General features: G+C 41.3%; 1 protein-coding gene across 10 annotated transcripts in view; it reads right to left on the reverse strand.

Moving 5' to 3' along the window:
- AUTS2 (activator of transcription and developmental regulator AUTS2) overlaps positions 1-23,937 on the reverse strand; it is a 993,348-nt gene that overhangs the window by 639,366 nt on the left and 330,045 nt on the right. Inside the window, exon 1 of one of the 10 annotated variants that reach the window (XM_073315301.2) lies at positions 19,406-19,711. The exons of the other annotated variants lie outside the window; for them this stretch is intronic. Within the exon in view, the coding sequence (XP_073171402.1) occupies positions 19,406-19,453 (48 nt within the window). The 5' untranslated portion in view covers positions 19,454-19,711. Of the gene's footprint in view, positions 1-19,405; positions 19,712-23,937 lie in introns of those variants that run through there. 10 annotated transcript variants of the gene reach the window in all.

The raw sequence follows: 23,937 nt of genomic DNA on the forward strand, positions 1-23,937 counted from the left end.
AAAAACTCTTATTTCATTACCAGTTCCTCTGATCCAGACCATTCCCTTATTTGTGTTCATTCTGAATAAAGAGACTATTCAGCTTATCACACTGTCTACACCCGCACTACATTACTTTATGAGTCACTTCACTCCTTTTATTTTTCATCTCTGCTCTCTCACTGGCTCAGCACCAGGCATTCACAACTGCCTGAGGAGCAGGACCAGTGTGCAAACAGGGCAGGAACAGCTTTTATGCCTATCTGTCCCATGCAGCAACAATCATATTATCCTTCTTCACCACTCTGCGATAAAGGCCGAAGAGGATTTTGCTTTAAGACAGCCGCTTTTAGGTTCTCTCCTTCCTTCCAGAGCAGCCCTGAGCTACTGTATCAGGCTCTTATCTTTCTCAGATGGGATTTACCATATGGGGACTGAGAAGAGTCATTTTCTGGGGTCTGATGAGTACTGCTTAGCAAATGCTTGGTGCATTGAGCAAACCCAACCAGTGTACCGCGCTTTCACACACAACATCTGAGGAACCTGCCAAGCATAATCGTTGTATCATCACACATTTCTGCAACCATTCTGAGACACTCAAACAACTCATGCAAGGAGACTCCAAAAGTAAAGCTAATTACTGTAGGTTCATGGGAAGAGAGATCCCTTTTCTACAGGCTGCTTCCCAAGGTCACCTCTCTTGGTGTCGCTATTTAAAAAAATATGAGTTGCTTTAAAAGCTAATTTAATCCTACCTCAGGGCAGGAAGGGGTTAAGCCCTTTGAAAACAAAGTCAGGTCACCAAAAGCGTTAGGTCAATATTTTAAAAAAAAGATTTCCTTACAGTCAAAAAATAACCACAACCACAGTGTTTAAGGTCACTTCCTCTTTACATAGAGCTGGAAGCAGTACTGTCAATCAGCTTTTGTGCTGGTAGTCTCAACACGCTCTGAGAACAAAAAGTAGCAGAGCAATATTGAGAGAGTAACATTTATCCTCTGGGATTGTTAAAAAGAAAATTGAATTGCAAAGATCCTCTGGGAAAGACTGGGCCTCTGATTTATCAGAGCTGACATTCAGTTCTCTGAATACCAGGCTGATCTCCATTTAATTTAATGCCATTTTCCAATATTGAAATCCACTCACCAAACTCACACCGGGGAAACCTGGTCAGCCTCACTTAAACCACTTTCCCCCACACCTGTAATTAACCATACTCCCAGGGTCAAATCTTACTATGCCCTCTCTAACGAGAGGCCTCAGCTGTGGGAATGTTTTTCACAATGCTCTCAATTCCCCCAAGAGAAGTGGTTCCTGTGCTTTAGGTTAACTATTAGTGTGTTTGCTAAAATGGGGGGGAGGGGGGGAGGGGGGGCGCGAGGAGGGGGTATCCACTACATTCCTTTGACAAGACAGTTTGCCTCTCTAAACATGCAAATTGTGTTAGACCAGAAGACCGGCAATTAAAGATCCTGGGTGAAATTCTGGTCCTCAGATATAAGACATTATTATTTCTCCCTTAATAAAGATTCTGTCTAAGACTCTAAACGTTATTCTGCAGCCTTCCACTGGTTTCTATTTCTATTATGCTAAAATTGTGTACGTCAGGGTTCAATGAGGGCACAATGACAAACCAACTACTGGTCAAATTCATATTTGGTGTAAGTAGTGCAACACACATGGAAGTCTCAGGGCAAATTCAGGAAAGATTCAGATGGTGATGACTTAAATGTGTTAAAAATAGATGGGAACGGTTGTGCACTATAAACTTCCATTCTGAGACTGCGGGCTTGATTCGGCTACCACTGAAGTCAGTGGAAAGCGTTGCTGGCTTTGATGGAAGTTGGATCAAGCCCCCAGTTAGCATGCACAGTGAGACCACCTCGCACGCAAGGATCCAGAAAGGGCAGTCTAGTTGCTGGTCCTGCTGCACCTTCTATTGGGTGAGCAGGAGATGGAATTTACACTTATTTTGCAAAGCTACTGAATGCTAAATTACTACATGATTTCACCATTGACATTTGTTCTTCAGGACACTTACACCACTGTTGAAGTCACAGTTGAATATGACCCAGTGCATCACTCACTTGGGATGCTTACAACTTAATTGGAAAAGTTACTGGATAATACTGGATCTTGCCAGACAGAACAGGCAGAGAATGGCCCAGCCATAATGTCTGAAAAATCACTTTAAAGAAATAGCTTGTAAAGGAGTTTGGCCAATCTTTTGAAGATGCTTATGTTTCTGCCTTCATGCTGCTATATTTCCTGACATTCCCAGTTCTGATCTTTCCTGTCCTAAACCCTGTTACTTCAGACCTGCATTTGGGTCTTGTATAAAAATAAAGCCACTACAGTGAGTGTGCAGATATTCTCTGTGTGAGTTTTTTTTTAATTGAAGCTTAAAACTATCATACAATCATAGAATATCAGGGTTGGAAGGGACCTCAGGTGGTCATCTAGTCCAACCCCCTGCTCAAAGCAGGACTGATCCCCAATTAAATCATCCCAGCTAGGGCTTTGTCAAGCCTGACCTTAAAAACTTCTAAGGAAGGAGATTCCACCACCTCCCTAGGTAATGCATTCCAGTGCTTCACCACCCTCCTAATGAAAAAGTTTTTCCTAATATCCAACCTAAATCTCCCCACTGCAACTTGAGACCATTACTCCTTGTTCTGTCATCTGCTACCACTGAGAACAGTCTAGAGCCATCCTCTTTGGAATCCCCTTTCAGGTAGTTGAAAGCAGCTATCAAATCCCCGCTCATTCTTCTCTTCCGTAGACTAAACATCCCCAGTTCCCTCAGCCTCTCCTCACAACTCATGTGTTCCAGTCCCCTAATCATTTTTGTTGCCCTCCGCTGGACTCTTTCCAATTTTTCCACATCCTTCTTGAAGTGTGGGGCCCAAAACTGGACACAGTACTCCAGATGAGGCCTCACCAATGTTGAATAGAGGGGAACAATCACGTCCCTCGATCTGCTGGCAATCCCCCTACTTATACATCCCAAAATGCCATTGGCCTTCTTGGCAACAAGGGCACACTGTTGACTCATATCCAGCTTCTTGTCCACTGTAACCCCTAGGTCCCTTTCTGCAGAACTGCTGCCAAGCCATTCGGTCCCTAGTCTGTAGCGGTGCAGTGGATTCTTCCATCCTAAGTGCAGGATTCTCCACTTGTCCTTGTTGAACCTCATCAGATTTCTTTTGGCCCAATCCTCCAATTTGTCTAGGTCACTCTGGACCCTATCCCTACCCTCCAGCGTATCTACCTCTCCTCCCAGTTTAGTGTCATCTGCAAACTTGCTGAGGGTGCAATCCACACCATCCTCCAGATCATTTATGAAGATATTGAATAAAACTGGCCCCAAGACCGACCCTTGGGGCACTCCACTTGATACCGGCTGCTAACTAGACATGGAGCCATTGATCACTACCCGTTGAGCCCGACAATCTAGCCAGCTTTCTATGCACCTTATAGTCCATTCATCCAGCCCATACTTCTTTAGCTTGCTGGCAAGAATACTGTGGGAGACCATGTCAAAAGCTTTGCTAAAGTCAAGGAACAACACGTCCACTGCTTTTCCTTCATCCGCAGAACCAGTTATCTCGTCATAGAAGACAATTAGATTAGTCAGGCATGACTTGCCCTGGTTTTCTGAATTGAAAGAAGGGGTGAAAAAAATCAGAAAAAAATTACTAACATCTCAATGTTTTCTCCCCCCTCTCAGATATTCACAGAAACAGAATTCCTTAAACTACAAAGTTAAATAATTTGGCTGTTAATCCAAAGCATGTCTCAACATCATATGTGAAAACTAAGGACCAAATTTTCATTTACACAAAGGCCATTTTACACCCCTTTGGTCGTGTAAAGCGCTTTAAAGTGGAGGTAAATTACATATGCATCCACTTTGACGTCAATGAAGCTACACTGATTTACACCATTTTAGGATCTGGGACCAGATTTACAAAGGTATTTAGGTGCCCAAACCTGCAGATAGGACCTAGTGAGATTTACAACAGTGCCTAAAAGAGGCTAGCTATCTAATTCCCATTGATGTTAAAGGGAGTTAGGTTCCTAATCCGTTTAGGTGCTTTTGTAAATCCCGCTAGGTGCTCATCTTCATCTTTAAGCACCTAAGTACCTTTGTAAATCTGTCCTTGGTCCACAATTTCTATTCCAGCTAAGCCTTGAACAAGTTAAATGCAGACTCAGAGCGGTAGAGAATTCTCCATTTATCGCAGAGTAGAAAAAAAAATTTGGAGAAGTCTCCGCGAAACACAGCGGTTGATATACTGTCATCCATTCTTGATAGCTCTTGCTACATAAAGCAATGTGGGCACTTGTCAAAATGGCCAGGGCTAGCCATGTGAACTTTTGCTGGCGTCAGCTGTGTGAATCAGGTTATTTACAAGCAAGAGCCCCCTGATTTGCTCATATTTTTCAACACTATTCACCGACATATTTATGAAATGAAAGCATGTTAGACTGTATATTGAAATCAGAAAGATACAAATCAACAAAATCTGTTTTTCATCATGTTTAAATCAACGAACATTACAGAACACAAACGCGCGCACACAAACCCTCAGATATTTTGATCACAGCCACTAAAAAGAAACATTCTGCAGCTCTGTAGGGATTCTTCCCAATTAAGTTCTGATCACTGATTACGTTCTATACGAGGACCATCAGGATTGCGAATATATGGACTCTGCTTATGATTTTTGAAACTAAAAAGGTTAAAGAAATGCAGCATATTGCATTTAGCAGGCATGTAAACTCAATTCTTTGTACAGTCACTACTGATCTTAAGGGGTGGTTTGTGAACTAGTTTACACTAATATAATAGACTGATGTGGCTAAGGGTTTTCTGACTTTAGTTCATCCAAAATGTTCAGAGGGAGGAAGGGAAGGTGTTTTAGTACGGTCTAGTTGTTAAACCCAGGGAGGGGGTGGGGGTGGGGCAGAACTTGTAAAATTCGTAGTGATGAAGAATCTATCACAACCCTTGGTCAATTGTTCCAGCGGTTAACTATCCTCACTGTTAAAAATTTTGAGTCCAAATTTGTCTATCTTCAGCTTCTAGATACTAGATCGTTGTCTGCTAGACTGGCTAGCCTTTTACCACCAAATTTCTGTTCCCCATGAAGGTAGGTATTAACTTTGATCAAGTTACCCTTTAACCTTCTCTTTCATAAGCTAAATAGATTGAGCTCCCTTAGTCTTTCACCATAAGGCATGTTTTCCAATTTTTTAATCATTCTTGTAAATTTATCAGCCTGTAGACTAGCACCCCACACGTATGGAAAATCCTTCCGATATGCCACAGACCTTGACATCATACTTCTAATATTCCACTTCTATTATTTTAACCAACCCACTACATGCCTTTTCAACAAGGTATGCACTTCACAAACCCACACAACTCATGTTTAAAGTTTAGTAATTATTTTGGACACTGTCATGTTAGATTGTGGCCTCGGTCAATCATCTGTGGCAAGATGAGCACGGGAGTTAAAGAAAAACAACCTTGCAATGGGAAAACACATCATTTATTCTAACTCACCTTCTGACCACATGCTGAACCAACAGTCTAAAGAAATGAAGATCGTAAAGTCTATGGAGCCACCCAAATATTGTCACCCTCTTTGATTAAAAAGGTGGAGATTCTCAGGGTAAGGAATGTATCTAACCAGTGCTCCTCTCTACAGTGTTGCTAGCCACAGCTCCTTTCTGCTCTGACTTTCCCATTCTAATTTCCGAAGGTCAAACCATTCCCATGAAATACATCTATTTTATGAGATACATCCACTGGCACACAAGGAAATGAATTCTTTAGGATTCATTGCGTGATCAACTTCCTGCCACTTATGTTAAGCAATGCAAGTGAATTTTTATTTACAGATGTAATAAAACCTGTAAGTGAGACAGTCTGGAAACTAGCACAAAATTGTCTTTAAAAGGCAACTGAATTTCTGTCCTTGTCCGTGAACTGTTAATGTATTCTAACATGATTTCAGCTCTAAGTCTCCTGGATTGACAAGAGAATTGAATTACAATTCCAAATCTCTCTTTTTCAACTTGTCATAAGACTTTCAATCCAACAGGGAATGTCTCCCTGGCAGATTCACAATTGTTACATTTTTCCAGCTTTTCTGATTTCAAGATTTTAATCTTTTTATCCATAAATGGAGTCCTCTGCACCACTGCTCAGGGAAAATCTGCTATTACTAACTGTGCAAGCCGCCAAGTCTCCAGGGCCAGATGGAAGAGATCCTAAACTTTTAAAGGAGATCAGACTACTGTCAATCACAGAGAATATGTTAACAACCGGTGGAGTCTGAAGAATGCTGGACATATGGATACGAATATTGAAAAATTATGTCAAACTAAACAAGGAAATAGTAATAGTATGTATTGATCTGTTTAACGCTTGTAACATGTAAAACACTGGAAGCTATAAACGCTATCTATATCAGGCTATATAGTAAGAGTGAGTGAGTGAGTGAGTGAGTGTGTGTTCCCACAGAATAGGTGTACAGTGCTGCCCTCAACTGGACCGGAGGTCAGACCTGCTCAAATGCATGCAATCAATCTGAATTCAGCCCAGTTTTTCACTCTTCTGCATGGATCAGAGACGAGAGAAGTCAGCAACAGGAGAAAAGAAAAAAAAGGCCCCCAACCCAGCGAAAATAGTAATAGGGTTAGTTTTGCCTCTCTTCTTAAAAACAATCACTAGTGTCCACTGATGATGCATTTGCCTCACAGTGTAATTTTAATATTAATATAAGTTAAAACTGTGAGAAAATTAATAATTTGATGCCATCTAATAAAGCGGGAATCGCAAGAATGAAAAGTGATGCGCTACATGGCTTTGAGCATTTCCTCTCCAATGTCCTCTGGTGATACAAATCACCCCTACACCACAACTTTGGCATTCATGGGCACTGAGATTCAGAAGCAAGTACTGATTCACCCCTCTTAGCTTCCTCTACTTTCCTTTTCTATTGATATATGTATGTCCAGCAGAGGAACAAATCGGTTATTGGGCCTGAGTTTATACTACAGTCAATGAAATTTTATCCCCCTTCTCCTAAATGGATTAGGATCTACATGCAGACCTTTGAACCTGACGTGTTACCATTTTATCTTTACCAGCTCTTCCACAAAGGAATACAATGACTCTTTAATTAGTAAAAAGTTAAACCCTCATCATCTGTCCTGACCCTTTAAAGGATTTGCTTTCAGTTAATTTAGATGCAAATATAAACTAGGCTTGAACATTTGTACTCATTTATCTTTAGGGAGATAAGGACACCAATAATGCAGTAATTCATCTAAAATGCAGATATTTTGTGGCTCCCTGAGTGAGGGCTAGCAATACAGTGCTCTACACTCAATACAATACACTCAATAGTTAAACAATAAGATGATGTACTTATGGAGAGTATTTTTCCAAGGATCTCAAAATACTCTGTAGACTTCCAATACTCACCAGCAACTAAACACCACACCACAGAAACACTAACCCAGGAGCCAATCCCTGTAACAAACCCCGTTGCCTTCTCTGTCCCCATATCTATTCTAGCGACACCATCATAGGACCCAACCACACCATCAGAGACTCATTCACCTGCACATTTCCTACTGTGATATATACGATCATGTGCCAGCAATGCCCCTCGGCCATGTACATTGGCCAAACCGCACAGTCTCTACGTAAAAGAATAAATGGACACAAATCAGACATCAGGAATGGTAACATACAAAAGCCAGTAGGAGAACAATTCAATCTGCCTGCACATTCAATACCAGATTTAAAAGTAGCCACTCTTCAACAAAAAAACTTCAAAAACAGACTTCAAAGAGAAACTGCAGAGCTACAATTAATTTGCAAACTTAACACCATTAATTTGGGCTTGAATAGGGACTGGGAGAGGCTGGCTCACTACAAAAGCAATTTTTCCTCTCTTGGTATTGACACCTCCTCCTCAATTATTGGTACTGGACCACATCCACCCTGACTGAATTGGCTTTCAACATTGATTCTCCACTTGTTAGGTAACTCCCTTCTTTTCATGTGCCAATATATATTTATGCCTGTACCTGTAATTTTCAATCCACGCATCTGAAGAAGTGGGTTTTTTACTCACAAAAGCTAATGCCCAAATAAATCTGTTAGTCTTTAAGGTGCCACCGGACGCCTCCTTGTTTCTAGAGATTCTAAAGGCCAGTCAGCCACGACAGCTCTCAGCTACGGTGGAATTGAGGATGCACTGCCACAAAACTGGACAGCGCTGCCTTTGAAAGGAAAAATGAGAAGTGCAATGAAAAGGGGAAAAAATGTAGCAGATGCCTCCTTTGAAAATGAGCACTCACAGCCTACCCCAAAATACTGCTGGCCATTGTTACATGCTACCTGGATAGGAACAGGACTTGCACGTTAATCTGCAGACATAACCCTTGAGAAGCTGGTGCATGGGCACAGGACAAAGGAGTTTGCAGCTCCCTGGAATGCTATGGGGATATCCTGCCCTACAGCTTGTATAGGACTCTCTATCCCATCCTTTAACCTTACTTAAAACTGCAAGTCAGGATGTCACCCTATTTTTGATGAAAGGATGTGCACTGCAATAGATGCACTGGAAAAAAATCAAGAAAACATGGCCTAGTGCTGGAAAAGATGAGTAGCCCAGTTGATTATTGTACTATTTATTAGTTTCATTCCTTTACTACCTACCTGGACGTCTAGGAATCTCTCAAAAAGTAACACAAAAACAATTAAACATCTAAAATTTGCATTATAATATTTGAGCTTGGTGATTTTCCTGCAACTTATGAAAACTCCCCCCACACACAATTTTTTTTTTAAATGTTCTAAACAGCATCACCTAAGTCATCATACAATCTTGTTCTCCTCTGCTTGAGGATCTTTGACCCACTTACCTGTGTTATTCTGCATGTGAACATGGGCTTTGGAGACTCTGACGCATCCAGGGCAAGAATAAATTCCAAAGCTGAAGACAATTCCGAGAATGCACTGCCAGAAGCTCTCTCTCTTTTTCACTGAGCAGGCTCCAGCACCAGACAGATCTCAAATACAGCTGTATGGTATTGGGAAAGAGCTAGTCCAGGGGTTCTCAAACTGGGGGTTGGGACCCCTGAGGGGGTCGTGAGCTGTCAGCCTCCACCCCACACCCCACTTTGCCTCCAGCATTTATAATGGTGTTAAATATATAAAAAAGTGTTTTAATGTATGGGGGGGGGTCGCACCCAGAGTCTTGCTTTGTGAAAGGGGTCGCCAATACAAAAGTTTGAGAACCACTGAGCTAGTCTTTCAGAGAGCCGAGTTCCAAACGTGAGCCTTAATATGTTTAAGTCACCATCGACCAAGTCCCCAAGGAAGCCTTGCTGGTTTGAATGGCTCTCTATTTTAGACATTTGAATTAACAAAAAAATAATGCAAGCTCTTGTACAGGGATACTGCTCAGTTATTTCTCTAAAAAGATCTAGGTCCACAAAGCTAGGGTCAGCTTTGGCAGAGGCACAGCTGCTGAGGTGGTGGGGGTGAAATAAGGGTAACAGGTACCCTCCCCACCCTCCATTTGGTAACCATCCCCTCAGCACGACTCCTAGACACATACCAGTTCACTGTCAGTCCCCAACACCCTCCCACATATCCCTAATGCGGTTGCCTCTATTAAGCAAGGACACGTTATTTTAACATACTCAACCCCTATGTTTCATACAAAAGGCCCCACAACAAAAGCATTTATAAATGTTTGATAGAGTAGGTACTTTTTGTGCTCCAGCAGAAAGGTTTTTTTTAAATAAATCCAGTAGCTTGATTGTCTATTCTGCTCTACTTTTCCTGCTTCTATTTTGCAGATTTCAAGTATCTGTATTTTGTAAGTGTTCCAAAGCTTTAATTTGCTGAAGAAGGAGACACAAGGTCCTCGTTAATCTTTTATCAGTTTTATTACAAACTATAAACAAAACCCAGTTCTTAAATAATTAAAGGGAGGAACAAGCCCTTAGGCAGATGAAGTCCAGGGGGGAAAAATCTCAGCGTAAGCCCCCAGCTGCTTTTTTTTTATTTAATTGTCTACAGAACCAGGGAGTCTAGCTTCAGAACAGCAAATCATTCCATGTCAACAGATTGAGTGTGACATCTCCCCAGCCCAGCTCTGACATCTATTGTGTCCTGAATATTTATCCATTAAGTACGTGTTATTGGTTACACTCTAAATATACCATAGGGTTACAAGTCAAAAGCTCTGTACCTAGCAGACTCTCAAAAGAATTCCTGTGTGTAGCTACACTTAAGAATTTGTTTCTTCTCTATCACCCACATAACAATTCCTTCCAAACAGCAGGTGGTCTTATACGAGTTCAGTGCCCAAGGGAATGTAACCAGTACACACTTCTCTTGTGTACTGTTGCATCAATTCACCTTGGATTAGTCTTCATAGGGCACAGTACACTGGAGAGATGCACAGAGAAGACTTATATACACCACTCTTGTTTAAAAGAACACACAACTGTTAACTCCCTCCCTTCTTTGAAAATATACTGCCTTTGGCCAAAATCCAGAAATGACTGTTAGGAACTTCAGTTCACAAATGCCTTTAACTGAACTAATATTTGGGCTGCAGCTTAAATTAATAGCAATTTCACTGAAGAAAGATGTGAGGCAGAAAAGGGAGTATTACTTAGTGGTTATATTAGAACACTGAGTCAGGACACTTCAGATCTGCCACTGACTTACTGTGTGACCGAGGCCTCTATATTTCTCTAATTTAGCCATTTGTAATATAGGTATTAATTACCTTCCACATCACATGGCTGCTTTGAAAGTTTACAATGTGGATAAACACTATGTCTGTTGGATTAAAAAGAGTGATATTTAAACTGCAAAATATTACAACTCAGTCTATCCCTTACCCGTTTTGTCACCACAAGTGCATAGGGCAACGAAGTCCATTGATACCAGGCACCGATACAATACTGCTAGTATTACAGATACAGGACTTTGAGTCTAACAATGTGTTTAAAAATGCATTCCTCTCTGGCTTGTTATTAGAGGCAACCATTTCTAACAAAGTTCTCCAGAGCTTTCCAATCTAGAGAAAGCCTAAATAACTATGAAAGCAGTACTGTACAAATGCTAATTACCTTACGAAGGGTACAATGCTCTGGATACACATTTAAATTCATCTTTGTTGCACATACTACAAAAATATAAAAAATCCTCACATATAATTGGATGCATAACTAGCTGATTACATGCAGTTCATTGTGCAAAGTTTCTTTGTCTTGCATTGTATGTTTTGTGCATTGGACTGTAAAAGTTGCTTGACAGAAGCAAATATATTCAATTAAAAATTTACATCAGAAAAATGTAAGATGATTTTTTTCTTGCCATTTCACCCCTGAGCGGCTATCCCCAGTAGCACACTATTCTTCTTTTGTTCACAAACACACACGCACAAAGCCTAGGACCAAGGACCAAAGATTTGTGGCCAGATTGTGGACTGTTAAGGACAAAACTGTCCTGAAGCAGACTTACTCAAGTTACAGGAAGATTCTCTTCCCCCTCCCCCTCACAAATATACCAGATAGGGGGATCCTGGGGTGGCACACAGACATCCTACCAGCTTCTATTTTACCAACCCTCTATGAGAGCAACATAAAGGGGAACAACTTGTGGGACTTCAACTTCCTTGTGCCTCGATGATGCCGGATTACTGTAATGGCCCCTTGGGACCTCTGGCAACCAGCACAAGTTAATGCAGCTCCTGAGCTGTTCTAACTTATACTAGGGAGTTAGTGTCCCCGGACTCAAAGGAGAACACAGGTGCCTTAAAACTCTCCTTAGCTCCTCCAGCTGAGCCTGCAGATCCGGCCCTTTATTTGAAAACCTCCTTATGATATATGGGATAATCTGTTACAGCCAATAGGAAACACTCAATGTTTCACAGGATCCATTTGGTACTTAAACAGATTTTATCCAAAACAGGTTTGGCTAAAAAAATGGTCTGAATGCCATGGCAGTTCCATCACTGAGAAATGAGAAAATTAAATTGAAGTAAATAGATAAATAAATCATAATACTGAGCACTCTAGTATTTATCATCAATAGATCTCCAAATAGTTACAAAGGTGAGTTGGCATTACTAACTAATCTACGGATGGAGAAGATGAGGCACACAGAAATAAACTGACTCACCCATTGTCTCTTCTTTCCAATTCTGTTTGCCATTCAGTTTTAAATGTAAGAGTTCTGCTTCCATATTCCAGTGAAGGTTGTGAATGGGGCAGATCAATGCACTGGACTGCAAATTGAGCACAGCACACATTACCATAGGTTACTCCATGGGAGGAGTGGGACTTTTGCCTACACTTCACTGAACTGCCCAGTAGCCACAGCAGAAAACTGAGGGACGATTCCAGAAGTGAGCATGTGTGCAGCTAAGAAGAGTTAGAGTTCCACAGCTAAAAGTTCGACCTAGAATTCTGTATTGATTGGCTATTTCATAGGAATGATATTTCTTCATGAGAGTTTCAGTACCATCTAGCTTTGGTTGTGGCACACAAGACCACAAAGACACAATCTGGCCCTCTCTCTGCAGTTAGCATGCCAGCCAAATACAGCCCTTCGGCCCAGAATTTCTGAAAAAGAGATTAACAACAGTTTAAAGGAAGGCATTAACAACTCCACTTGCCAACCTTGAGAAAATTACAGCATCAGCACAGGCTTGACCCCGATGTCACCAAACATGTACAGTCCTTTAAGAAGCTTTGCATTTGATGAAATGCCAGATAACCTCATAACCCAACGCTAGAATGAAGCGAAGCCTAGTCTTGGTGATGATGCTGGCTTTGCAATTGGGCATACATTTAACAAACCATATGAAATTTAAGGCATGATGTTTACTCCCATGCACTACCCACTGCCTGATGCACGTGGACATATGTGCAGCTGGTGTAAATCAGCGTAGCTCTATTGAATTCCAATTTACACTAGCTGAGGCTCTGGCCCAGAGTTTGCGCGCAAGCAGCAGGGAAAGAGATAGTCATCCTGGTAGCTGCAGTTGCACATTGAGAAAGTTATGCCTTTGAAAAATAAAGCATACACACGATGTATTGCCGTTCAGGCAAGGGAAAATATCCAACAATTAAAACATACAATAGGCCTCAAATATATTTCTTTACAACGTAAGTGAGAAAGAGACAGCTCTCCACGGTATCATTTCCTTCAAGCCAGGGAGTGTCATATTAATATTATGAATACATAATCCAGGTTCTAGCTGTATATGATGCAGAACTGGAAATATTTCTGGAAATAAATTATATTTGCCAATTTGAAAAAGATCAGTGGAAACAAACAGTGATTGTTTCCAGCAAGCAGCATTCTTCTCCAAAAGAATCTGGGAATGTGAAAATAACTTGATGTGAATATCCAGCCAGCATTTTCAGCACTAAATCAAACAGGCACTAAAATAGACACCTTTATAGTATAACTCACTAGTTTAAATACTATGGGCCTGATCCAATATTCAGCGGGAGTAAGATCTGTCCCAAGAAATTAGGAAAATTTAAGCAAGCGACATCTGGTTGTACACCCAGAACACCTATGTCTAAACTGACGATGACAGGAAATCAACAGAAAATGTGGCCACATATAACCAGCCCTGCTAAGCATCGTTCATCCAAAAGAGACTTACATTTGAATGCAAATTCCTAATTTCCAGAGGCACCATTTCCTAGAGAGGATGATGAAGCAGTAGACACACTCAGCTTCCAAGAAAAATTCATTCATTCTAGGACAAGCATCCAGCCCAACTAATTCCCTGTCCTTTCTCCCCTCCATGCCCCTCCCCCCACAACACTAGAGGGGCCTGATCCCAAAAAGGTTAATAGACAGGCTCCCACTAACTTCAGAGGGCTTCTGATCAGGTCCCGTGGGCTACATTTTCAAAAGAACTCAGCACCATTTGGGATTAGATGTTCAAGTGAGCTCAGGTCCCAATGAGATAGCAAAGTAAGTGGCCAGATTTTCAAATGAGCTCTGCACACGGAGTGTCTAAACTCTTTTGAACATCTGATCATAAAAGTGTCATAATGCGGAGCAATTTTGAAAATCTAGTCCCAAATGTGGTGGCTGAGTTCTTGAAAATCTGACTTGTGCGCTGCCAGGAGAAAGACGGCATGGGGAAAAAGTGTGATGGGGAAGAGAGGCTGTTCCATGCTGTGCATAAATAAGCAGGTCTCATTCGAACCACTGTTATGAAAGGTGAGACAAATAATAGAGCAAATGTATGGATCAGAGAAATCACTAAAATCTCTGAACACATCACCAAGAGATTAATCTACATCTATCTTTCTTATTCTGCTACAGCTGTGCTGAAGCCTTTCAAGATACAACTCTTCTTGCTCGTCGAGAAGGATGCCAACTGCATCCAGATCGCCAGAAGAGCAACAGGGTCTAATGAAAGTCACATTTGATGTACTATGTACTCTTTAATACAAGTGGCTGAATTACTAGGTGCACACCTCATCATACTTTTTAAAAGTAATTTGGAATCAGGGCTTTGATTTAGATTGAAAGTAAAGGATGCAGCCAAAGTACAACTGGTAATACAGTCTGCGAGTTTAATATTTGAAACAGGGGTTCCATTTACCTCTTTGTACTTAGTCAAGGAAAATGACTGTAATTGAACTCTTTCCATTGGAAATGAAGCCCTTGGAACATTCAAGTGGTTGCTTGCCCCTAAGGCTTTTTACTTTAAGCTGTCAAAACAGTAAGCTGCCTTTCACAGGAGTAGGACAGGATAGGAGATGAATGCACATTGTATCTAGGCACTGGGTGTTTTAATCTAATGTTACTGCTAGGAATGTCACTTTCTTCCTGCAGCCCTGCTGGAAACAGGGAATTCTGCCTCAGTTGGAGACTGGGATCAGTGAGATCAATAAGCCTAATAAAGGGGATAGGGATTTTTAAGGACAAAGCAAAACCCCTTCAATTTCCCCATCATTATTCACAAGCTCCTTCATGACACAGGCAGTAACAAATTAGGTCAGAGTGCCTATGCCTGTTGCCTAATTACATACTTTCCAAACCTTCCAGAATGTCATTACCTTCCAATAATCTCCCTGTTTTTCCCAAGTCAAAATGATTTCTTAGTATCATCATCATTATTCGTATTCTACCACAGAATTGTAACTCATTGTAAATGCACTCAGACTGAATATGCATACAGTATAAAGAAGCCTGATGTTCAAATGACCTTACATTAAACCTTTGTAAGGTGAAACAAACTTTGTTCCTGTTCCAATAGAATTCTGCAATAGGACATCATAGCTGATCTGCAACAATCTGGAGAGGAAATTGGACAAATTATTTTTTGTTTTGTTATAATAGAATAATAAAATAACAATCAAACATATGACTATGAAGTGGTTTTATATTATTTGTCCAACAATGTGGAACAAATGTTTGGAAAACCTGAACGAACTAATAGGCCAAATTACATATTTTTTAAAAAATCCGGTATTAAGTGGTCTCTTATTCTAAGGATTTACCTACACTGCACTGCAGACTCTGGGGGGCGTGAACTGCAGAGAACAGCAAACCATTGTACTTTTATTGTCCTGTGTGGACGATGCTGGTGCAAGTTAAAAAGACACCTAGTTTGCTTTAACATAGTCCTTTTTCACATAGGACCATGTTAATGCCAACTAGATACCTTTTAGTTGGCGTGAACAGTGTTCACACGGGACAGTTAGAGAGCAACATTTTGCTGTGCTCCACTGCAGCTAACAACCCCCCCCCCCCCAGTCCTCAATGTGTGCCATGTAGACATAGTGTAAGAGAGCTCAACAATCCGATTCAATGCCACCATTTAGAGACAGCCCAAGAAGAGGTTTCAGGCCTCTGAGCTCCCTGCTGGCACACCCCTTTCTTGGAAAAAGCGTATTCCCCCAGCAGGCTTGTGTGAGGAAGTGCAGCTGAATCCCCATGTTCTCTCATCCCTTGGGGACACTGTGTACCCCTAGGGTGGATTAGCCCCTGAACTCCTTTAAATGGAATGAGCAGAACACTGGGAAGGCACCGCCACCAGCTGTGGCCAAGGGACCCACTTCATTCACTTGAGTTACTAACAGAGAAGGAGTGGGGAGCAATCCAACGTGCAGCAAGGTAATGGAACTTGCTGCTGGGTGGGCCAGCCAGTATGAAGGAAGAGGAACAATGCATGTGGCGTATTGGGGCTTATGAACATCAGAGTAGCATATGAAAGGTAATGAGTAGAGATGGGTCCGAGAAGCAAGGCTCTGACCCAGATCTGAACTTCCTCACAATTCAAGGGAGCCCAGACTTTTGATTCAGGCCCTTCTCTAGTATTGAAGCTACAGACAATACAATTAAGGAGGAGCAGCAGCCACATAGACGTTGAAGATGTGGGGTTACGATGGCTGATGCTCCTCATCAATACAATGCTAAGCAGCAGTAAAACACAGATACTCCAGGATGGTAAAACAGGGCCACAGACTGTACAGGAGGGACATTTTATAACTGCATATGCTACCTGAAATATCACATTTATAACACTGTATGCAAACAAAGGGGACCTCAGTCACTGAGCTGGGCAGTATTCTACAAGGAACAGACAGGCTGCAAAGCTACTTGATCAAGCCAGAGTGAAGGGTGTCAACTTCAGCTACACAAATTGGGCAATAAAAAGTCAGAGGAACTTTTTTACACAGAGACCAGCGTAATCTACAGATTCCACCTGAGGAATGGAACTCTATCAAGATATTGCTGTGAATCAGAATAAGGTCACAACTTCTTTCTACCCTAATTTATTCATCTTTCAACTAGGGATAATAAACGTATTGAACTGACATGAAGAGAGCAAAGCTTAATTAACCTTAGGCATGCAGCAGTTTAACTAGAAGCGTGATTTAACACTCGTTAAGAGAAAAGTCTGTGTGGACACTCACTTGGATTTAAGAGTGGTTTATTTCTCTTTAGATTAAATCAACACCTAAGACCTTGTCTTCATGGGAAAGTTGCAACAGTTTAACGGAACAGTTTTCAAACCCATATAATTAAACTTGTTCATAGACACTTATTTTGGTTTAGGAGTCGCTTACATAATCATTGCCTATACAGGGAAGTGCACCAGTTTAATTAAATCAGTTTTAAATCACTTAAGTTAGTACTGGTGCACCTCTCTCACACAGGTTTCAGAGTAACAGCCGTGTTAGTCTGTATTCGCAAAAAGAAAAGGAGTACTTGTGGCACCTTAGAGACTAACCAATTTATTTGAGCATGCATCTGATGAAATGAGCTGTAGCTCACGAAAGCTTATGCTCAAATAAATTGGTTAGTCTCTAAGGTGCCACAAGTCCTCCTTTTTTTATTGATCTCCCAGTGACTATTGAAAGAAATCCAGGATATTTTAATAGGATATTTCAAGAAAATGACACTAAGGCACGGGGGAGGAGGCAATCTCCCGGAATAACTTCAGTCAGAGTTGGCAACCCTACTCTCTCAAGTAGACAGTTTCTTAGTTTCTCCAAGTGCTTTCCAGCTTGAAAGGCATTATGGTAAGTGCAAAAGACTAGTGTTGTTACACCATGAAATAAAATGAAAGGGCACCTTTCAGAAGAAACCGTGGTAAAACTAGAGGGGGTTTTTGGGAGGTGGGGGGAGAAGGGAGTTAGTTCTGTTTTTAATAAAAAGGGACGAATTTCCTTGTTTTCATCCATGCTCAAACTTCCCAAGTTGTAGCTTTCAGAGAATCTGTCTGACAGAACTGGTGTGACAGGTTATGTAACTAAAAACAAAACAAAAAGTAAGCTTGTCCCCAAATGATGAAAGAGCAGCAGCATTATCTGCCTTGTTCAGTCACTGAGGATTTTTTTTTAAACTTTAACTGAATTACAAGGAGTGTTTAAAAAAAAAAGTTAAATAAATCCCAAAATTTTAAGATGAGAGGGAAAAAAAACACCTGAGAGGCACATGATGGCTTAGAAAAAGCCATTGTCACTCAAAACTGGACGGCTGGATTTTTAGATAATTAGATTTTTAATTCCAGGAGGATTTTCATATACTAAATATGCAGAGTTCTGTGGTGTTTTCAGTTTTAAGATAAATCCGAGCTTTAGTTTATGATGTTTCTTCTGATGGCCTAAAGTGGTTGGTGGGGAAGGCACAGGTGAGGTCATGTATGGGTATTTAATAAGGTGGGTTTTGTACTCAAGTTTTCTGTGTAATACTGTGCAAAACAAAACAAAACAAAAAAAGAAAACCAGAAAGCTAAATCTGTGGCTTAATTAAACGTGCTATTTGCAGCCAGCAATAATGATAAGACCATCTTGTTAAATGAAACGTACACACTTTCACGATGTGTAGCAAAACCTGAGGCACAAACATAAGAAAAATCAATCAACACGAGACTCCTGTCCAGAATAGTAAATGCACATTAAACATAGAAAGGTTTGTCTCTTCTTTTGAGAGACAGATTTGAAAATTGGTGAAGGATGATCAGGGCCAGGGAGGGGAGATGGTGATTGTTGTTTGTGGTTCTCAGAAAGTTGTTTTTGACTCTTCACCATTTTGCTGGGATGAAAATTATAATAAGGCTGTGTCTGAATGGGTCTCAGGGCTACCAGCAATGAGATCAATCTTTAGCCTGGGGTAAGAAAACCTCACAAGGGAGATATTCAGTGCAATTATGTTTCAGTGTAAATCCATCATCTGTCCCCCACCTCCAGCAATCAGGTGCTAAAGGACACCAGGCACAGACAAGACAGAGGGAGATCGATAAGAGCCAAGGGGGAACACATTATGTCAGTAATAATCATTAGGAATTCAATTAGATTGCAAAGTATCAAAATACTGTAGTTAAACCATCTTGAAATACATTTTCCTCCTGTTTGATCAATAAAGGCCTCTTTTCTCATGAAGAATTAATGACAATTAAACATTTGCTTCACCATTCAAGAAATTAAAGCACCCATTTCCGCACAGAAGCAGGTCACATCTCATAACCAGCTCCACGGAACAAGATATCTTTCTGTCTTCAGATCCCCACACGCAAGAAAAGAAGCACATCTTTACAACTGCTGTTTTAAAAGAGACTGCCTTAGGAACTAGATCCAAGATTTTCTTCTCCTTCCACCATGCTACAGTTCCAGCTGCCTGCTACCTGTCAGGTTTCAAGTGACTATTCTGCACTGTGCTGGATTTCATCAGAAAATTAAGCCATGGGAAAATGCATTCACCAGTGAAACTTCTAGGCAGCATCAGCTCTGCTGGTGGCGAGAACTGCCTGTCAAGAGATGGGGTCTGGAGGGATACACACGCTCATCTCCCTTGGGAAAGGCTGGAAGAGAAAACATATTGACTTACCTTCTCCGCATACTTGAACTTGACATAGAACCAACTTGACTTGATCATTGTCTCACCTCCTGCCCTTGAGGGGGGAAAAAAGCTAGTCTGCTGAGGAACAGCAGTGTGCCAGCAAGATTCCTCCAGAGCCAGCGTTTTCCCAAACAGTACTTGAGAGAGGTGAGGGATTGTAGGGGGCTGGCAAAGGGAAAGAAAAAACAAAAAAGAGGTTCTCCCTTTGTGGCTCCAGTTTTGTCCCTCTGTGCCCTCCTAATGCTGAGCGCGATCTTGCCTTCTGAAACGGTGCTCTCTGAATGCCTCACTCTGTGTTTCTCTGTCAGCTTGGCTGCCTGACAAGAGAATTCCTCAAATGGACGTCAGCTGCATTCATCACAAATGGCACATGTCAGTCAAGCCAGGAGGCTGGCTTCAGACCTGGCAGCCTCCCAGAACCAGGACCTCCCCCAGTGGGATGAATAATGAATTCCAGCACTTCCCTCCAGGCACAGATTAACACCTGGCTAAACATTATTCTGACAACAGCGCTTGCCCCTTCGGAGAGTCCACCACGTGGCTTTAACCCCTTCCTCCCCAACTAATCAGGACAGCAGCATTCTTAGGGTGCCCCCCCGATACTCCTCCCCCCATCTCAAAAGAAAGATTACAGAACTAAATATAGTTTAGAAACAATAAAGCCTCTTAAGCATAAAGCAAATATCTCCTTTCCAATTCTGCAGCTTTAGTAACATAGCCATGTAACCAGAGCACACAATCAAAAGCCAGACTCTTTCCTCTCACTCCTAAGCCTCCCTCCTCCTGGACAGAGGGACAGACTAATCTTTGATACCATCAGATTAATATTTTGCAAGACCATGTGTGAACACATTTACCAGCCCACAACGTGAGAATAATGTTCATAGAATTGTAGAAATTGCAGTTGGAAAAGACCTATTAGACCATTCATTTCTTCCCTGCCAATGCAGGATTAGTTCTCAATTTCCCATCTTAGTTGCACCTCATCATCAGCTCCCCACTTCCAGTTCCATATTGGAACCTGTTGCATATCAGGTTCCAAAGGCAGGATAGAAAAAAAGCAGACTATTTTATTTCCATTTTATTTGTTGCATACTAAGAGTAATAACTAAATAGACATGTATCCTGTTGTACTCTACATGAGCTCAGCACCCCAACTTGAGCACAAAACCTCACGAAGGAAATTACTTGCTCTTACATTTATGTAGGTACTACTATACAATGAGCTTATGGGCCATATTAGTGCCCAACAAACATTCATTTATGTACCCAACGGCCGTATGAGATAGGGAAGCAGTATCCCACTTTGAGGCAGAAAGAGATTAAGTGACTTGCCCACAATCACATAGCAAGTCTGTGGCAAGGTTGGGAAGTGAACCCATATTTAAGTCCCAGTCTAGTGCCTAAGCTATGAGACCATCTTTCTTAGTCCTGATAATACTTAGTCCTGCTTTGAGTGCAGAGGACTAGATTAGATGACCTCTTGAGGTCCCTTTGAGTTCTATGATTCTTCTTTGTTAAACAACTATTTATTTCTTCAAAACACAAAATTTGGGGGTCATTTTTCAATACAGCTTCTGGTTTTGGGGGTGCTGGCCATCAATTGTGGGCTCAAAGATTAGCATGTTAAATATTCTGCAAATTAGGCTAATGATTTCAGAACAAAATGCTTTGTTCCTATAATTGTATCAAATCTAAATGGGGCTTTTAGTGTTATAATTGTTATTGTTTGTGCCTAAAAATTTATTGCAGGCCCAAAATTGCCTCCCCCAACCAGTATATATAAACATAGGCTGGGCTAAGACCCAGATGAAAAATAGACCCTAAATCCTAAATATTCCTTGCCAAAAAAAGGTGATCTTAATGCAGAAAGCACTGGACAGTGTATGAAATACATGCTGTGATGACCAAATAACTGAGGCCACTAAGGTACCTGCCGACTGCGGTTTCCACAGCTGCGTAAGGGATGTAGGTGCACAACTTCCACTGAATTTAATGAAAGTTGTGATGAAAAGACTTAAACGGCTTTGAAAATTTCAGCCTCTGTTGGTTTATGGGTGTGACGTTATCTGATTAAAATATGACATGTAGATCATTGCTACCACTGTTATATAACGGCAACAGATCTTGTACAAAGTGTGTCAAGTCAGGTGTCAATGGAAAAGTTATGATTTGCTTAATATGATTATCCTATTTCTACGCATGTATCATTTTAGCGTCTGAAGTTATAAATATTAACTATGTACCTGTATTTAAAATGTGTTGGCTCACGTGGTAACACCCACAAGGTATTTAGCCAGCGCATCATGAAAGGACTATTCAAGCTGAATGGCCCATCAAAGCACACGATTCACCATGGACGATGCCCATCCACACCTCATGGGCTTTCATGTGAACGTTCTAAGTAGAGTAAGGGTAACGGCCTTGACTGTGACTAAGCAAAGCATGCATGGACATGTGACTTGCCCATGTGACTCCAAACACCATCTTGTTACCTCTAATTTTCCACAAACTAGACCAATGGGTTTCCCCTTTACTTGGCAGAAGCTATAAAAGGCCCATTTTGCCTCTTTCCTGCTCAGATCTCTGAACTATGAACTTACACTAATGGGAGCATTCTAATCAAGGGACTGAGCAAGAACCTTCCAATGATTTGGCAGCAACCAGAGTCTTGACTTAAGCCAGCAATTTATTTCAACACAGCTACAAGCCTGATCCAAGAATTTTGCAATTTTGGTATGTATTTGATTCCTTTAACTAATTTTAACTCTCTCCCTTTTCTTTCTTTATTTTTATAAATAAACCTTTAGATTTTAGATACTAAAGGATTGGCAACACCATGATTATTGGGTAAGATCTGAGTTGCATATTGGCCTGGGTATGTGGCTGGTCCTTTGGGATCAGAAGAACCCATTGGTTTTAAATACCTACTCATCATTAAGTTTAGTGTTTTTGGTGGTGGTACAAGAACTGGAATACCTAAGGAGGCTGCTTTTTTGATCCTTGTTAACCAGTGTGATGAGACAGATGTTTACTTTTGTTGCTGGATTGGTATATCTTATGGGAGAATAACCACCAGCTTTGGAGTGTGTCTGCCCTATTTCTCAGCAGTTTGTCCTGAATTTGGTATGCTCCGTTGTGACCCATGGAGACAATGGGAAATTTCAGAAAATATACAGATGTCACACACTAACTACAATGAGGGAAAGGGAAGATTCAAACTGCAAGTGTACGTGAAGACCAGATGAAAGCAGAGCAGTTTAAAATGTGTTGGCTTCTAATTTCCTCACATAGTAGAAGTCCCTGCCTGAAGTAGCAAATAAATAAATGGACCAGAGTGTGCCTAGGCCATACACAGGTGTGCCAGGAAGGGAGATGGTACAAGGAGCCACTCAACCCCTACCCTATACTTCTGCATAGGGGACTGCCATAATTGCAATCTCTGCACAGCAACACGCTCCCTGCTCACACCGTCTTGGCTATTATCCACCCCACCTAAGGCAGGGAGGAGATGGATCAAAGCATATCCCCACCCTCCCAATGCCAGCGTCCACAAAGAACAGCATGTTGTGCCACACCCCATTGTGGGGAGTAGCAGGAGCTAGACTTGTGCCAATTCAGGAGCTCTGGGAAGGACTGTACCTGAGGCACAGTATTTCTTGACGCTCCCATTGTGATAGCGTGGCCCCACATTGTCCACAGCACAGGGGTGTGGCGGAAAGTAACAACTGAACCCTGGATCCAGGGCTCTGGAGATAACCAGCCAGTGACTCAATAACATCTTGTGGCACCTTGTGTTCCATGGCTTAGGAACTCTATGTTACAGTTTTATTCTTATACAATTTTTTTTCAGTGAATCTAGTGCACATGAGTGGCCTGGGCTGACGTATCTAGAGACCCTTTATAACCACAGGACAATCACAGAGTGGGCAGTAGCAGTGCAAGCTTCTCCAGCTCAACAGTGATCTACGTGGAGCTGCTCTCCATGCCCACTTAATCTTTTACATCGCTGCTGAGACTACCAAAGACACCAATTAATACCAAACCAGTCTGACTGTTGCTTACGTGCACAGACAGCTACACAAACATGTGTGTGCGTATACACACTGAGAACACAACCACTTAATTTTCAACATAGCATTTATCTTTATGACTTGAGAACAGCACCATCATTTATTTCAACGCTCCCTATGTCAGCATTTTGTCTGCAATGTATGCGTTTCATATTTAATACAGCTATTGTCTAAACAGTTCATCATACAATAGCTTAGCTTCAGTTAGGCAATTCATCTTCGCTTGTTAAGGGAATTGTCACCGCACAAACAAAACATTTGTTATGAATTCATCCCTTAATACATGAAAACAGCCATGTCCAAAATTATTCTGTTCTGTACCTCTTTCATAAATCCATCAACAAGATGAAGTCATTTACTCTGTAGATCCTACTTGTATACAGCTAGAACAAATATGGGGCCTTTTCTACAGGTAGCTGTCTTTCAGCATAACATCTGCAACTGTCC

The sequence above is a fragment of the Lepidochelys kempii genome, chromosome 17, assembly GCF_965140285.1.
Source record: "Lepidochelys kempii isolate rLepKem1 chromosome 17, rLepKem1.hap1, whole genome shotgun sequence".
In the NCBI taxonomy this organism is placed as follows: Eukaryota; Metazoa; Chordata; order Testudines; family Cheloniidae; genus Lepidochelys; species Lepidochelys kempii.